The sequence below is a fragment of the Rhipicephalus sanguineus genome, chromosome 8 (assembly GCF_013339695.2).
Source record: "Rhipicephalus sanguineus isolate Rsan-2018 chromosome 8, BIME_Rsan_1.4, whole genome shotgun sequence".
NCBI lineage: Eukaryota > Metazoa > Arthropoda > Arachnida > Ixodida > Ixodidae > Rhipicephalus > Rhipicephalus sanguineus.
The window spans coordinates 79,485,603-79,503,539 of NC_051183.1; the positions used below are offsets into that span (position 1 = coordinate 79,485,603).

A 17,937-nucleotide genomic window follows, 5' to 3' on the forward strand; every position below is an offset into this window, starting at 1 on the left:
AGGTATACCAGGTTCGAAAGCATTGTTATCAAAACTGAAACCACGACAGAGCTAGACCAGGTATCCCAAATCTCAGAAGGCAAAATTGCCGCTCTGAACAGCCGCTGCGTGTGATAATGCTGTCATAACGCAAGACCAACTAACCCAACAGTCTGTCGTAATGAGTCACGCTGTCAGCTTTGGCTGGAACGTCATCATAAGCGTTCCCCTCGACGCGCTGCAGTCGCCACTGTTTTGTAGGTGTGGAAGCACGACGTTGGGACTCTTACAGCCTTAAAAGCATTATCTCACGATGTCTTGAGCTGGGCCTATGCTTCGCTGGTAGTTGGTATATATTAAACCTTCGAATGTACATTTCATTCATCCGCATGTGCCGCCGGCTTGTACCGTGATTGTCTTATCTTAGACTTCCGCTGGTTTCAATCTGTTTAATAATGCGCCACAGTCTTCGCCACTATGTGCTCTTCAGACTCGCTGAAGGGAGGTGGCACATCGAAAACGCACTGTTGTTCATCTTTCCCTCCCACCTCCCCCTTCCCATCTCGCTCCAAAATGAAGACCGGCCTGTAACGGTACCTGTATTAAAAGTATGAGTGTTATACTCAACGTCCATAAATCTTTTTCCCATGTCAAGCGCGTGCCGCGTTAGCTATGAAGTTGTTTCTATCGTGTATGCTATTATTATAATTCATTTTTGGTCTCATTATCAACTCTGGATAACATTGAGACAGCTATTAGTTTCGACGATTCACTTTTTTTGTACGTAATTAAAGAAGCCCTTCCACCAAGCTCTCCCAAAGAGGTGAATACGTACAGGAAAAAAGGTTTAACAACATAAATTATTTTATTGGTCGAAACATTCCATGGAGCATTGGTCAACAATAGCAATGCCGTGACGTCTCAAAGGGAAAGAGAGAGTGACACTTGCTCTACATAATCACGTAACGTATCACAACATGAACGAGACATTGTAATTGTGCCACTGATTTAGATGACATAATCATACTCCTCCTCCTCTCATTTGCGTGGCGCCAGAGGTGCTTTCTTGGCGACCACTGGTAGCTTCTCGCCCTGAAGGTACGGGTTCTTTGCCTGCAGAAAAAAGAAAAGCGTGGATTACACACTCTGGTATTTTTCTACAAAAAGTCAAGGATGCTTTTCTTTGTTTTCTTTTTTCTGCGCGCAGAAGTTATTAGTACTACACTTTAATGGAATCCAACCCAATTTTTACACAACACGCATGCAACGTTGTCCTGAAAGCTCCCCTGTCAAGAAAGCTTCAAGCGTTCAGCTCCGTCGTTAACACTGTGATTTCCTTACATGCACATTTACTCGAATAAATACATATACTATATGCTGCATATACATATTATACGTATCAATCAATATCAATGCATATGAGTACAACTAATCAACTGTCAAGAATGGGAAATAGACAACCACCCATTTGTAGAACGAAGCCACAAGAAAATCCGTACGGACTTCTTAGGAAAAATGCTTCTTAGTTGCCGCAAAATTCGTCCGGGGATCGAACCCGGAACCAAAGCCTTTCCAGGGCGGTCGCTCTGCCAATTGAACTAACCAGGAAGGTAGCAATTGGCAGCGCGAGGGCGCATTCATCGACAACTGGAAGCCCATTGACAAATCATATTTCAAATCAGTTCTGCGGAATCCATAAAGGTGGCGGCAGGGTTAAGAAAGAGAAAATGCACCACCACCCTTTTGTAGCACGAGTTCAAGAGGAAATTCATACGGATTTCTCAGAAAGAGAGCTCCTTAGTGTTTGTCAGTTTCTTAAAGGGGCCATGACACGAAATTTTCGATCATAATCTGTGTTATGTGGATTAATCCTTGTGCATTCACAAATAAGCTGGCGAAATTTCAGCGCATTTGGTCGAGCACTTAATTTATAATCGAATATTTTTATAAACACGCAAGCGGCCCGAAAGTCAGGCAACACTGGTGCACTCGCGAGCCGTGACGTAACAAGTAGCTAGCTGTGCAACCGTCTGTATTGCGGCGAACAATATTGTTCCGTGGTCAGCTGCACGTGATATCGAGATATTTTAGCTTTTTTCAGCTTGGCACTCAAATTGAACGGTTTGCAGCGGCTGAAACTTTGGTAGAAGACGACGGCTCCGTTCGGTGCTGCACATGACGTCACACGTGCCATGGCAAAATGGCGGTCGCCGGCGGTGGGCGGGGTTTACAGCCGGCGACTTCTAGGGCTTGTTTTGCACTGAAATATTCTTTTACGGCCCACTTTTGAAATCTGTATAGGCATAGTAGACCCTCTACTTCTAGTTTTCGCTGAAAACCACAAATATTTTTTCATCGACCCTTTAATCCTTTCGCCAACTTGCGGGATTTCGCAGAACTGATTTACAGTTATCAACTTTCGACGAAGATGTCCTTCGCACCCGTTTGTTCCCTGACCCACTGTGCTCTCTTCTTGTCCCTTAAGATTACACCTATCATTTTCCTTTCCACTCCTCGCTGCGACTTCCTCACTTTTTAAGTTGAACCCTCTTCGTAAGCCTCCAGGTTTCTGTTCCTTAGGTAGGTACCGGTAAGATGCAGTGGTGAGCTACCAATCGTGATTCGAGAATTCTTGCCGAATGTGCTCCACTCCATTCTTGTTCTTCTAGTTACTTCAGTCTGAAGGTTCGGCTCCAATCAAGAATAAATCGACATGGGCAGGGCATGTAGCGCGTAGGGAAGATAACCGCAGACCGGATTCCAAGGGGAGGCAAACGCGCGAGGTGGAGACAGAAAGTTAGATGGGCAGATGAGATTAAGAAGTTTGCGGGTATAACGTGGCCTCAGCAAGCACAGTACCGGGTTGATTGGCGGAACATGGGCGAGGCCTTTGACCTGTTGTGGGCGTAGTCAAACTGCTCACGATGTGATAAATTAACGCTCAATGACGATGTGTCCTGGTCTGTCTGAGTGGACGAACTTCAGCACATGATCTGAGCGTGTTCCCTAGGACCAAGGTGAATATAACTTCACGTTAATCCTATTGCATAACAAAGGGACAGTTTTTGTATTCCAAAACATCGCTAAGAGCGTTTCGATGCGGGTACTACCCGTTCCGTACAGCGGTCTTCAGCTAGGCGACGTTATAACCGCAAAGGCGTTTCTGCATTTCTACCAGCACGACACTTACTTCTTACAACAATCTGTAAAGTCGCTACTCCCGCTGGGCTGTCTTTCTGAGGAATCATTTTACCTAAATTATTCCACGTGCTAACACGTGCTCACGCAATCCTAACGAGTCGTGTGAACGCTTTGCTCTATGTTAAGGTGAAACGCAGTGCATTATGTCGGTATGCCGTCTCTTCAGTTGTGACAGTCCGTTGTAATCCCAGTGCCCATGTTAAGTACCCTGGCGAAACAGTACCGACGAGCCGTACTTTGTTTGCTCGGAAATATCAAGGCTCGCGTTCAATTCTTACGAAAAACGGGAACATAGATATATCAACGAGTCAATTTTAATACTCCTAAAGCGAAAAAGGCATCTCTGTAAAAGGATCCTTTTTTATGATTATTCGCATGAGTAGTCATGCAACATAGCCACTTAAAGGGACTTACAGGTGTAGTCTTTGGCTGCTTGACAGACTTCTTGGATTTTCTCGAGAAGCGCTTTGCATAGTTCGCGTGGTTCTGGAGAAACAAAGAAAAAAAGATGTTTATGACTGATGTATGCGCAACGTTACAGAATACCGAAGCGTCAAAACCCTGCAAAGTCTGCGAAGGCGTTCTCATGGGAGTTTCAAACAGTGTGCAGCTACTTCACTTCAAAATAGCTTGTGCAGTAACCGTAGCTTATCAATTTAGTGATATAAAGTTTGGGTATAAACCGACGGCCCAATTAGTGCCTCAAATTTTCAATTTGCTCGAATTGCAATGCTAACGCTTTGAAGAAATCGCGTGCCAATATCGTGGTTCACTATGCTGTTCCCATGTAGTCTTGCCTAAAATTGAGCCCCCTCTCCCCTTTAGAGAGGTGGCCGGCAGTATGATATAAATATATGTTTATAATGCATATTTTAGCTTTAGAAGCAGTTAAAACAAACGAAGATGATGAGGTTAATAACGGTAATGACATTAATTTCATATTATTGGTGGCTAAAAAAGAAACTACCTATTCTTTGCTCATCTTCGTCCGTTTTAGCTGGCTTTGGTGCTAAAATTTTCCACCTTGAATCAATTCCAACTTGCTTAGTTTACTCTCTTCCAATTAAACAAAGGTTGAGCTTTTGAAGCTAAACAAAATGTGTGCCTTCCAAAATCTCAGGGAAATTTTCAGACAGAATTTGTTATGCGACTGCGTTAACTGAAAATCATTACCATGGTTAATGACGCATCTGGAAGACACAGCAATACGACTCACCAATTCGCCACACCTTTATGACAAGTCGCTAGAATATTACATGACAGTACATACTGTGGATGGATGGTGGAACTTTATTAAATTTAGTCCTGAGAGACGCGACTAGCGCGCAGTGGGCTTCTCCCACGTTGGGATGGGCAGGCTTAGCCTGACCGCCGCATCGTGGGCTCTCTGGACGGCCCAAAGCTGATCCCCCTTGTTGGGGCTTCTGATGGCGGAGCTCCACTTGGCTGGGTCGGCTTGTTCACTGCCCAGTAACGAGGGGCATCGCCAGAGCCTATGCTCTAAGTTAGCTATTTCCCCACAAAGGGGACACGAGCTGCTAGTGTAAGTATCCGGGTAAATTTTGTGAAATAAGGCCAGATTTGGATATGAATCAGTCTGCAGGAGCATAAGCGTCATGGCCTGGGCTCTGTGTAGTTTTCTGTGAGAAGGGGGGTAGACCCTCCTGCCTAGGTAGAAGTGCTGCATAATTTCATTGTATGTGGTGGGCTGATCTCTATTGTCCAACGTCGTGGGCTGGGGAGAACCTCCGTAGGGCGCGGAACGTCATACCTCGCGCCTTGGAGTGGGCCAGCTCGTTGAGGTTGGTGGGGTCTCCTTCAAAATGACCCATGTGAGCAGGGAACCACGTTAAGATGTGGTTAGAGATGTCTTTTTCACCGAGGATACGGCGTGCTTCCTTGGCGATTGCGCCGACGGCGAAGGCACGGACGGCTGCCCGTGAGTCGCTGTATACGTTCGCGCGTTTCTCGTCGAGGAGAGCGACGGCGATGGCCACCTGCTCGGCAGCGCTCGAGGAGGAACATTCAGTCGATGCGGCGTTGATGACCGAACCAGCTTGGTCGACCGAGACCACTGCGTATTTGTTGCTGTTCGCGTACCTGGCCGCGTCGACAAAACAGCTCTCCCCAGGGACCTCTGCTACACTGCGGAGGATCGCCGCTGCCCTGGCCCATCTTCTTCCCGTGTTTCGCAGCGGGTGCATATTGCGCGGAATGGGGGAAACTATGATTTGTTCACGTTGTCTTCTTGGCAATCTCTGGTAATTGTCGTCCACTGTAGCCGACGGGATACCCATGGCCATCAGGAGTCGCCTCCCAGCCTTCGTGCCCGAGAGTCTGATGACCTGTGCCCTCTCCTGTGCCTCCGCAATCTCCTCGAGCGTATTGTGCATTCCCAACTGTAGGAGTCGTTCCGTCTGCGTGTAGTTCGGGATACCAAGAGCGCTCTTGATGCCTCTCCGGATCATGGCGTTTAATTTATCCCGCTCAGCCCTCCTCCAGACATGCATGGCCGCGACGTAGGTAAAGTGGCACAGTAAGAACGCGTGGATAAGCCTGACCAGGTTGTCTTCTGCAAGACCACTGCGTCTGTTGGCGACCCTCCTGATAAGGCCGATGGTGCTGTCAGTCTTTTTTGCGAGCCGGAGGATCGTTTGGCTATTGGTGCCCGACGACTCCACGATCATACCGAGGATGCAGTTCGACGCGACTCTAGGGATTATGCCCCCACTCTTCGTATGCAGGTTAATGAGGCGTCCCCGCCTCTGCCAGGGGCTTCCAGTCTTTTGGCTTGCGTCCCCGCCTGCTGGGTCTATACAAAAGCAGCTCTGATTTACTCGGTGAGCACCTGAGGCCCGTGTCCAGCAGAAAGGACTCTGTGTAGTCGATGGCTTCCTGGAGGGCAGATTCAATGTGCCCATCGCTGCCTCCAGCACACCAGATCGTTATGTCGTCCGCGTAAACAGTATGTCCGATGCCTTGAATCTTGCCCAGACCCTCCGATAGACCAACCATGGCGATATTGAACAATAGCGGTGAAATCACGGACCCTTGCGGGGTGCCCCTATTGCTCAGTGCCATTTTGTCCGTTTCGATCTCGCCGACCTTGAGCAGGGCGCTGCGTCCCTCGAGGAAAGATCGAACGAAAGCATGGAAGGCCGCGCCCAGGCCTAGGTTCGAGATTGAGTCGAGAATGAACGAGTGATGTATATTATCAAAAGCCTTCTCTAGGTGAAGACCGAGAATGGCCCTCGTGTCCCGGGTGTTACTCTCGAGTATCTGAGTCTTGATGAACCTCATAACGTCCTGAGTTGAAAGACCGGGCCTAAATCCCACCATGTTGTGAGGAAACAGCTCGTTTTCCTCGATAAACCCTGTGATTCTGTTGTGGATGACGTGCTCTGCCACCTTCCCCACACAGGATGTAAGAGAGATAGGCCGTAGGCTTTCCAAGCTCGGCGGCTTGCCGGGCTTAGGAATGAGGATGACCCGCGCAATCTTCCACTGCTCAGGGACTGCGCCCTCCTTCCATATACGGTTGATTTCATCCGCGAGAAACTCGACCGACTCGTCCTCGAGGTTTCTGAGTGCCTTGTTTGTTACACCATCCGGGCCTGGCGTGGATCTACCGTTGAGATCATGTAGAGCTCTCCGGATCTCCTCGGTGGTGAATGGTTCGTCCAGAGTGGAATTTGGTTTCCCACTGTATTCGGTGTAGGCGCCGCCATCGCTCGTTTTCAGAGGCAGGTACATTTTGCAAGATAATCCAGGAATTCCTCCTCCGTTGATGACCTCGTGGCTTCGTGGAGGGTCTTGGCCAGTACTCTTCTCTGATTTGATTTGGTTCCGGTCTCGTCAAGGAGGTGTTTTAGAAGATTCCACTTGCCCCGCGTCCGCACCTGACCATCGATCGAATTACAGATATCATCCCACTGCTGTCTCGACAGCGTTTGGCAGTGTTCTTCTATCACCTTGTTGACCTCGGCAATTTTCTTCCGGAGCCTGCGATTGAGGCGCTGGCCCTTCCATCTCTCGAGGAGTGACTGCTTAGCTTCGAGAAGGTGCGCAAGTCGGCTGTCCATCTTCTCTGTCTGCAAGTCTGTCTGCACCATCTTGATGGACTCCCGGACATCCTGCATAACTGATTCGGTCCATTGTTCTAGGCCTTCCGGCTTCTCTCCATGGTCTGCTCGTTCTCGGCGGATTTTGCGGAACCTGTCCCAGTCGGTAATCGAGAAGGCCCGAAGCTTTTTCTGCGAAACCTCAAAGGTGGTCGTAGTTATGTAGTGATCGCTGCCGAGATCGACCATCAGGTTGGACCACTTGACTGAGTCGACGTTCTTGACGAAGGTGAGGTCTGGTACAGAGTCTCGGGTGGTAGATGTGCCCCTCCTGGTTGGGAACGCAATTTCGGTGTAACTATGTGACAACTGATTATTATTACCATCACGTGTGCCACGTCGAGCACCTTTCTAGCACACCGCGGTGTGACAACGTTAACATCATGTCGTCGTATATGCTGTGGACCATGTACAATTGTATAATATCTAATTACTTTAGCCTTAACATTGAAAATATCAATCACTGCTAAGAACTCCTTTAAGGTTTTCAAGTCAGGAAAGATGAAATTTCGCGCGAAACTCTCAGTCCTACAACCCTACGGTAACTGCAGCAAAGGCTTCTCACTGCCGACACAAGCGTTTTGTCCTTTGGTTTGCTCATCTTTCTGTCTAGGCATCCTCCTTCGAAATCAAATACGTATAATTAAAATAATTCAAACGTAATGATATCAATTGAGTGCGTAGTAACTTGCTCTAAATTTAAGTATGAAGTCACGGACCACTGTCTCTTTCTTCTAGCAGGCAACAACGAAACTTGGTTGTAGCGAACGTTGGAATGACATCAAAAGTCGTACCTCTTTTTTGAAGAATTTCTTAGCCATGACAGTCTTGTGCTGTCCTTCGACCTGTTGAAAAATGAGGGTAAGCCAATAATTCATCACACGAAGAAAGTTTTTTTCATGAAGCTCTGGCTGCCCTTCCTATTCCATCTTTCGTTTCGTTTATCTCCCCCTTTTTGTCTTCATCTAGTGCAGGGTAGCAAACCAAAATTTCATTTACATTTGAACCCGCTACAGTCACCTCACACGTACATTTTTTTTTACCCCAAGGCAATGTCGCACGCTAGAAGATCCACGCGATCTGAGCTAGCAATGCACGTGTTCAGAAATTAAACTGCAATAATCTCTGTTGCTGGGCCAAAGCGAGGTTTATGAGCAAAATTAGAGAGTTTGAGAATTTGGGCCCCAAGGAGCTAGGGGACCCAAGATGTTTGCGTGCCGCCAGGGCGCATGCGCAGAACCCAAGCCACTCTTGGGCTCTTGCGCTCGCGTTGACCCAAGACGCAAAGATCGAAAACTAGGGTGGCTCTCCAAGGCGTCCTGGGCGACCAGCGAGAAGACACAGACGCAGCGCGGGCCACGGCCAAGTATGGCCTGCGTCTCGCATGATTTTAAGTTCGTCACGCGTGGCGCTCCGTGCGCTTGACCCAACGCAGCCTGCGTTGGCCCAATTCTCAAACTCTGCAGTTCATCCTAACGCAAGAGCAGGCTGCCCAACGCGGCTTGGGGGCGCAGCGCCTTGGGTCCCCAACTCTCAAACTCTCTACAATCTTTTAAAGGAATAAAAAATCGGTTGTAATACTTCCAAATGAACGCCACAAAGTTTGAAACAAAAGGTGCAGCAACAGAGTGTCTTGAGTGCGTCTAACGCGCCCTAACTTTTGTGTATGTGACTGCTTTGGGGTGAAGGTATATTGAGACCTTCCGGTTTTTTTTTTGTTTTTTTTTTTGTAAAGACACTTTCTGAAATTATCGATGGTCTGTAGCACTATGCAATTTTATAAATAAAATTACTCTGTGACGATTGGTTTGGACTACATGACTCGTTAACGGGAATAACTACTGGAATATTTTAGATGCGAAGCAGCTTTTGCTCAGGGCTGTGTCCGTCCTTCCATCGGCGACCGTCCGCTCGGGAACCACGTGTGCTGGCACGCGCTAGCGCGTTCGGGCCTGTTTAAGGGGCTGGGTAAGACGCTGTGGCCTCTCCCCCTTACACTTCTCAACAATCACGTGATGGTGTCGGGGAACAATATTCTGCAGACTCCACTTGCAAGGACGCGTTAACATCGGGCAAGGTGCCCGTGATGAACGGAATCTTAAGTTGACGCATGCGCTGCTTCGCATCCCCACATGGTTCCCTTTAGTGGGAGATGGTGTAATTTTTTATTAATTCATATTCACATTTTTTTATCAAGGTAGCTATTTGGGTGAGTTGGTCCAACTTCATCATGAAACAGCGGATACACACAAATACAAAAGAAAAAAGCGCTCGTGTCGTCGGTTGTTCCTTCTTCATTTGTGTTTGTGTGTGCGCTGTTTTATGATGAACTACCATTTTTGTTGTCGCACGTCTTTAAACACATTACATGAAATACATGGCGCAAGGTCGCAACTGAGAAGAAACAAGGCGAGAAAGAGACTCAGTTGCAACCTTGCGCCACGTATTTCAAGTAACGATGCACCAACTAGCCCAACATAACGTACTGTTGAGCTCTAAATACATGAATAAGGAAAAGGCCCCTGCTCTCAGGAATCGAGGCACTTACGCGGTGCTTGACGTAAGACTAGGACATCAACAAACAAATCTAGTGCGCTTGCTTTAATAATGATAAATTGCTGTACTGAAAATGTCGCCGGAGCCGACGTTTCGAGAAGAGGACTTGTACAAACTGCCTTCCGTAGCCGCGTTCTTCACGTACGCTTTGCTTAATAAACCCCACCATTAGTGGTCGAGGAGGAAAAACGTGGTTTTGCACTGCCTCGAGGATCGAAGGCGCCGGACCTAATTTTGCATCGCCTCCATGATCGGTCCACCTTTGACTGAGCTACGATGTCCTGTGATGACGTCATCATGTGGCGTCACGTGTCGTGACGTGACAGTGATGTCATGGTGACGTCATAAAGACGTCACAAAATCTGCGTGTGTAACGTCAAGGTGAAGTTATATGGCGTCATGTGATGACGCCGTATGATGACGCCTTATGTGATAATTTTTTGCATTACTCCTCCCCAACTCCGCGGGACGCCGACGGTCAATTTTCGCGTTTCATGAGGCATCTAAAGGATGAACCCTTAAAGTGAGCTTGCGAGCAAAGAAAAGCACTGTTCGCTTTTCATGCACAACAGCTCCTCCAAGGCTTACATAAAAAACGATGCTAAGAAAGACAGTTCGTTCCTTGGCTGAGATAACCCTGTGTGTCTTTCTCCAGTGGTTTTCGTAAATACCTGGCAGCGTGGTATAAGATGAAGTCATACCAACTGGCCCCCCGTGGCAGCCTTATTAGCTCCGGCGGTGTTTCCTGTTCAACGATACCTCATCACTTCAAACCTCCATCTACCGATGAACATCTTTCATGTTTGCATTCCTCCAACATCAAACACAGATGCTATTCAACGCGACCAGAAATTGACTCTCGTACAGGTACATTGGGGTCAATGTGCTGCACGATGCGGTCCAGCGTGGATTCCATGAGCCCCTCGTTCTGGATGGAGCGAGCCAGTGCGTCGATCTCGTTCTCCTGTGTGGCGCCGGGACAGTCGAACATGTGCTCCGTGTCACACATGCAGTCCTGCGCCGCCTGGTAGTCTCGGCTGAAAGCAGCCGTGTTCTCGAATTTTTCCAGGCAGCCGTCCTCGGCTGCGGAATGATCAGACGGGCATCAATATTGAGGCAATTACCTCGTCGTGATCGTAAACGCATAGGAAGTTTCAACAAATTCACAGAGCTTCAAACACACATTACCAGAGAAGCGCGTGTTATGGTTGAGCAAAGTTTGAGATTGGGCTAGTTAGTAATCCATCTTCAACAACCAGCGCAGAACAGGCAAGGAACAGGAAAGGGAAAGCAGCGCTCGTCTACGTTCCCTTTCTTGTCCCTTGTCCGTTCTGCGCTGGTTGTTGAAGATGAATTATGGTTGAGGCTCGGCGTATGAATACCAGTGAAATGGCTAACATGCGCCACTGTTCGATTACGTCGCACAAGCAAGAAATCCCGTGCTTGAACAGTTACCTCTCGCGTAGGCCTGCACGTGTGCGAGATTAACAGGAGGTGCGAACTTTCAGTTGCAAGTTGTATATTGTGTTGTCTGGCTCTCTGTTCCCGTGTCCAGCTTTGTACGCTATATATGCTACTTGACGCGTATTACAGTTTCATCAGTGTCCGTGTTGCTTAGCGCTGTGTCCGTTTTGCATAAGTTGTCATCGCTCCTCTTATTGGAGGGAAACAGCGCGAAACACGAAACACCAGGTAGAGAAGTCAGCGCTGTTGTATGTGACCAACTAGCCCAAGCAACCACTTTACTTGTACTCGTACTTGTAACCACTTTACTTGTAATCGTACTTGTATATGTTTGTGCAAGCCACATAGTCTCTTGTTTTTTCTCTTGAAATAACTTTCCTCTTCAAGCACAAAGAAAATGTCTTCGTGTGATCAGTGACTCTGGCCTGCAGGAGACCCTCAATTAGAGGTGTATCTCCCAAAGTATGCTAAAAGAAACGATACTAGTTAACATGGCATAAGTTTTTATTATATTTTCTTTCTCTTTCTAGAATGTTAGCAGCTAATCATAAAATATTTGCATTAAACAACTATTTTCATACGTTCTTGAATATGTTAAAAAGGGCAAACGCTAATGTGACCGCTGGCACATAAGGAGAATATATGTCCAAACGCCTTTACGGCGTTAGTGGTATTCTCTGTACAACGATTTCTCATGACTTCAAACCTCCATCTTCCCATGAACATCTGTCTTGTTTGGATTCCTCAAACATGAAAGACGCATGTCTTCATTGAGCGCATATATGTTGAACGCATATGTTTTCGTTGACCTTGCCAAGAAATATTTATCTGCGACATCTGTCGCGCGGATTTTGCCCGCGAAGACATTTGAGTCTTCGGCTCACCGGTATATCCCTTGGGGCAGGGGTTGGGCGGATTGCAGTAGGCGGGAAGCACAGCGTCAGTCTTGACCACCTGGACATTCTTTGCGATGCCATCAGGCTTCAGGCGCTGGAATCCCTCACCAGCACCGCCTGCAATGCAAAAAACCCGCTCAGAAATAGCCGGTAACGCCATCACGCTACTTCTTGCTCGGGAGGCAGTGGACTAGGGCCTGCGTTTTACTACACGCAGCTTTGTAAAGAAAGTTGAGAGAAAACAATAACAAAAAAACTAAACTTGCAGAAACAGAGTGTAGGCATTATTTATAAGACCTGAGAAGCAGTAGTGGTTGACCTTCTTTCTGTGCCTTCTATGAGCTATGATTGCGTGTTGGTGCGAAAGTGGAGAGGCCTTCTTCGTGCACTACTTCCCCGTCAGCAGGCCGCTGCTATAAAAGGACGTCTTTACGCAGGATAACAGTCTGCTGCTAATCTGAAGATTAGGTATGACTGTGAAGGGCATGACTCTGAAGTTAGCTTATGAGTCATGCCTTCTACTAAACTGAAACTTATTTTAGAAGCACTATTTCGACATTTCCCTACGACCTCGGTTATTGCCACGCGTATTTGACCCACCGGTGACGTACTGGTGCCCCCAGAGCGAGCTGTGCTGCAAGTACTCCTGGTCGCGGATGCTAGGTCCTCCGAGAATGTCAACCTGGGGCGCTTGACCGCCATTTTCTTTCCTGTACCTGCCCAGGTGGTGCGCGCCAAAGCTCGGGTCACGCTGGTACACGTCCGCGGAAAGTGGTGGCTCCTCATGCTTGGCACGCTGGTCGGAGGCAAACTCGAGCGAGCTGTCCGATAGGTCCAAGCCGGAGCCCTGGATCCTGGACATTACCTGTGACGAAGAAGGTAGGCTCCGATATACGCAGTACATGGACAATCTGTCAAATACTTACTCTCAAGTTGAAGATACACATTTTGACAATTTAACCACCTTGTACTTGGGCGGCATTGTTGTCTCTTACCTTCCCACTTTGGCTAATATTGATATTTCTCTCCACTGAATTCGGGGTTTGCATGACATCAAAAAAAAATAGGAAAGTTTTATTACTTTGAGAAAGTACGCCACGTGAAGAACGCTACTATGAGAAAATATGCTAGAACAAATTGAAAAATAGTTTCATTTTTTTCATATCCCCTGTCTCAGGGAAGCACGTATAGAGATCACATAATGCCGTGAGGCATTATGTGATTGAGCAGATTGAGCAGAACTAATTTTAGTGCATATCCGCTGCGGTAACAAAGTGGGTACGCCATCGCGCTTATGACCACGCCGTAGCAGGTGCGACTCCGGGACGCAACAGCAACATGGAGTCTCTCTAAACTCTCCTTGATTTTTTAAGAGATCAATTATCGCGTATTTTACCAACTCAGTCAAACGAGTAATAGAATATCGAAACGAAACTACAGTCATCTCATTCTTTTACTATTTATTTTTATTTTACTGGGCACGTAGTTTCTAATTATGAGTAAAAAGGTATATAGAATAAAACATTTATTTTTCGTGTACAAAGGTACATAAAGATAGTGGGCCTTCGAAAGAGCTACTTGAACATGTTGAGGAGTTAGCGTTTACGGAAACTGTCCACGTAATACATCAGCAAAAGTAGCGTCATATATCCCCGGTACTTTTGATTGTATCATCCTCCATTAGCCGTGCTACTATGCCTGCTAAATGTTATAGGCGCTTCTGCCAGTTCGATTCATGGCCAAAATAACAAAACTCACCTGCTTGAGGAAGCCATCTGTGAGGCCTTCGAGACCGCGGTCATATGACGCCGGATTGAAGGTGAAGCTCCTCGTCGCCGCGTTTAGTAGAACGGCGGCGAAAAATAGCCTTCCGTTGATCATTTTGAGTTATTCTGAAAAAATAAGAACTAGCATGTAGTGCAAAGCTTGGCAGTCAGTTCAGTAGCCCTAACCACCGAATGGGCCAAATTATTGTATTCGTGTGACCTGAATACCGAACCAATGAAATAGCTATGACAAAGATTTGTTACGTTCCACGGCAACAACCCAATTTCCATTGAAGCTGTGAGCTGTCTTAATAATTATTTTTGAACCTCCAGGCAAAGTGTTACCGACGTTTGAGCGCGAAAAAAAAGAAGACGCTGCGGGACAGGAAGGGTGGCAAGGTATTCCTTCAATTTTCCTTTTCTTTCTCGCGCCGAGATGACTCAAGTATGTCTAATCAACTAGCTCAAACAAAAGGTTTGCCCCCAGAAGCTCGTAATTTTGCTTTTTCTGAGGTATTTAGTCCGCATTTTAGTTCCCAACGGACGCCATTCGTCGACTCCGAGGCATATTGCGTAATGACAACCGCATATCCTCATTCGTAGAAACACGAATCAATGTCAACAACGACCCTGACCAATGGTAAGCAAACAAAAATGCACCTTCGCGATGCATGCGGCGTAACAAAGGGGGAGCGTCTGACCGCCGACTAGCCGCAATCAGCTCGTACTGCGTCGCGCGGGCACTCTCCGCAAACAACGAACGAACAGAAAGAGATGTACGCATTCTGAGGCCCCGTACCCACCTCACTTACGTCCGATGTACTGCTGGTGCTTGACAAGGACCCTGTATTTTCGTCAACAATGCGGGATCTCGAACGTAAACTGCGTCAACAGTTTCCCCTCCAGCCTTGGATCGCAGCCTCGGTGTCCAATATGGCGGAAAAAGAGAGGGAGACGCTTCCCGACAGGCACCGCGCGCGCTCCGCCGCCGGTCTCCTCCTTCCTCTTTGTGCGGCGCGGCCGGAGAAAAATCGATATCGTCACTGATCGGCCTCCAGATGGCGCCAGCGGCTTCGCTTCGCGAGGTTTTTGCTCTCGACCTGGCTTTCTGGGGTGCGGTGCTGATCCACAGGTTGCAGCAAGAGTTCGACCAACAGATGAATTGATGCACTAGTATAATAGATGGAGCACCTCCTCAATACGTCAAGAAAAAAATTTCTTGCGGGGGCCGCATTACGTTACCAACCCAAATTAAAATTCGCGTCGCTTAGCGAACATAAAGGTCAACTAATAAATTTTCCACTGTCTGCATAATATGGGTGCGCGCTCCTATTGCGCAATTATTGCAGCTCTGTGGTAAACTTGTTTAAAGAGGGCAGCGCAACGACACAAGGACGTAAAAACAATGTAAACGCCACGGGCTGTTTTTTCGTCCTTGTGTCTTTGCGCTACCCCTTCTAAGCAGGTATCATGCACCAACTAGCCTAAATCAAAGTACTGCTCTGTAGTAAAGTGGACGTTGCTTAGAATAAATTTTATGATTAGATATATAGCCATGGACTGTGTACTGCGCTGTGCATTCCCCCGTCAGTAAGCAACCATTTGGAACTTGCGCCGAGCACTTCAGGCGAGTCATAACTTGAACGCTAAATTTTTGGCAATTTTCGGCGATGGCTGTTTAGAAAACACCATTAGTGAAGACTTTCTCTTAAGTATACGTAGGTTAAATACCACGCTTCTTCAACTAAGGAATGTTAACATGTTTTAAATAGCGCAAATATAACGTAAATAAGGAATTACCTTTATTAGTCCTGACATATCGCTTGCTGGTGCTAGTGATACCCGCCGCTCCGAGTAGTCAACGTACCACAGTTCACGACATGCTACGTGAAATTTTTGACCGAATTATTAGGATAGAAGGGAAAAAAAATGTCTCGATCGTTTTCAAAAAGTCAAGTATAAAGTATTTTTAATGCACTTGAGGCATTTTAAATTATTAGGAGATACAGTATTGTTACCGATGGTTTCGAACAAAAAAGGCCTCGTGGTAATCACTGGGGATCGCCTATACCGTAGATTAACCTGGGAAAATTACGTCTTGCGTGTATCGTAAAAAGGAAGTATCACTTAATTGTGCTTCTTTTACCGCACTTTCCTGCGGCATGTCGACTTCATGCCATCAGTTCTGAGATACTTGCCACAGATTTTGCGGCGAAAATTTGCGGTTGAAGACCTCGTCAGGAGACGTACGAGTCTCCTTTTGCCTCACCTCGTGGATATACTCTACGTTGTTAATTGTGTATGCATGTCTGAAATAAACAAATAAATAAAACAAATACACAAATTCAATGTTTAGCATACGTGCTTCCTAACGCTATCTTGTGGAATCCTGCAAGCTCTCTGGATCGTCAGTGTTCTGCGGCAGTGTTTGGTGTGTCATGTATAAGAAATTCTTGCAATCCCTGAACTTTTAACAGGAAGGAAAACAAACACATTACATTACTGCGAATCGTTAAATGGAAACCTCTACACACTAAACGTGGTCACCGAGAAGTGTGACTTTGTGCACCAAGAGTAAGGGTTACCAAGTTTAGACTTCACGTACTCAAAGCTGAAATAAAGCTTACTTTAGAGGCGAACAAAAACGCATTGATCGGTTACCACGTTCAGAGTGTACAGAAGCTACACTCTAAACGTGGCTAAGGGATAAATGTAATTTCGTGCACCTGTATAGCTGGGGGTTACATTCGTTTAGAGTGCATACATTCTAAATTTGGTAACCCTTACTATTGGCGCACAAAATTGCATTTATCGCTTACCAAGTTTAGAGTGTATCGCTACCTCTTTTTGAAAAAAGTTCTAATGTAGTCCCCGTTCCTCACAGAAAGAAAACAGAAAGGGCAGTTTCTACGGCTTCCAGAAGTACTAATACAAATTATGTGCAATATTCTGTCGTCGTCATCAGTTCACACCTCAAGTATCACAGCATTCCTTTGAGCGCATGCTTTCTCAGGATGGAACACGAACAATTACACTCGCACGAAAATGTGTAGTCGGTAAAACGGATTCTTAGGCGTATGCAAGTGCTGTGTATATTGAGTTCTGCATTTATTAGATGCGAAGAATCTTATGGCGGAGTTCAATCCGATGGTGGTGGTGGTGTGCGGCGTGACCACACTTACTGCGCATGCGCATACCTCTTCTCTGCTCACCCTCTCCCCTTCCCATCTCCCTCTCTCCATTTCGCCTTTCCAATTCTCTCTCTCCACTTTTTCTCCCCTCTCCACTTCCCCTCTCCCCTCCCCCTTTCCACTCTTCCTCTGAAACGCGGGCTAGACATGCCGAAATTCTCTCCTGCGCAACGCCGCGATGAGCACCAGCGCTTGCCCGTCCCCTCCCCCTCTCTCTCCTACGCTGCCCCCCTCTCGCACGCCTGCCGACTGCGTTCCCCACTAACCCTGTGAGAATTAACGACCAGGCTAGAGGGAAGACAAGACGCGCGTAGCGTTTCTCTTCGCGTTCCACGACGCGAGGTCGGTAGCATGCCCAAAGAACGCCAACGGAACGCGATCGTGCAAGTGCTCCGGCTGCGCATCGCCTCATGGTCCCCTTTAGCGGGAAATGGTGTAATTTTTCATGTTGCCAGAAACTTAGTACAAGAGCTGCATTTCTCTCCATTAGTACTACTCTCCAAGAAAAAAGAGTATGTGTGACTCCTTTCTGGGAGTGTTGACTAGCCACATATATGACTAGTCATTTACGTGGCAAGTCAAGACTCCCCGAAAGTAGTCGAAAGACTCTCATGTTTTCTTAGAGTGTAAGGCAAAATGAATCAAGCTTTTCCTCTGTTGCGCGGCATCCTCTACTTTCCACTATTATGCGCAGACATTAGTACAAGGACACGTACTCAAATTTTAAGCGAAGCTTTAACTGGCGGATTGCGGCGTCGTAACG

General features: G+C 47.0%; 1 protein-coding gene across 1 annotated transcript; it reads right to left on the minus strand.

Annotated features, from left to right (window-relative positions):
• Positions 1 to 825: 825 nt before the first annotated feature.
• Positions 826 to 15,004, minus strand: LOC119402153 (uncharacterized). Its single transcript, XM_037669274.2, has 8 exons — positions 14,787 to 15,004; positions 13,976 to 14,109; positions 12,818 to 13,082; positions 12,206 to 12,334; positions 10,723 to 10,940; positions 8,096 to 8,146; positions 3,595 to 3,666; positions 826 to 1,092 (listed from the first exon to the last, which is right to left on the minus strand). Exons 2-8 carry the CDS (start codon positions 14,096 to 14,098, stop codon positions 1,018 to 1,020), a joined length of 933 nt encoding a protein of 310 aa, XP_037525202.1. The 5' UTR covers positions 14,099 to 14,109; positions 14,787 to 15,004; the 3' UTR covers positions 826 to 1,017.
• Between the last annotated feature and the right edge of the window lie 2,933 nt (positions 15,005 to 17,937).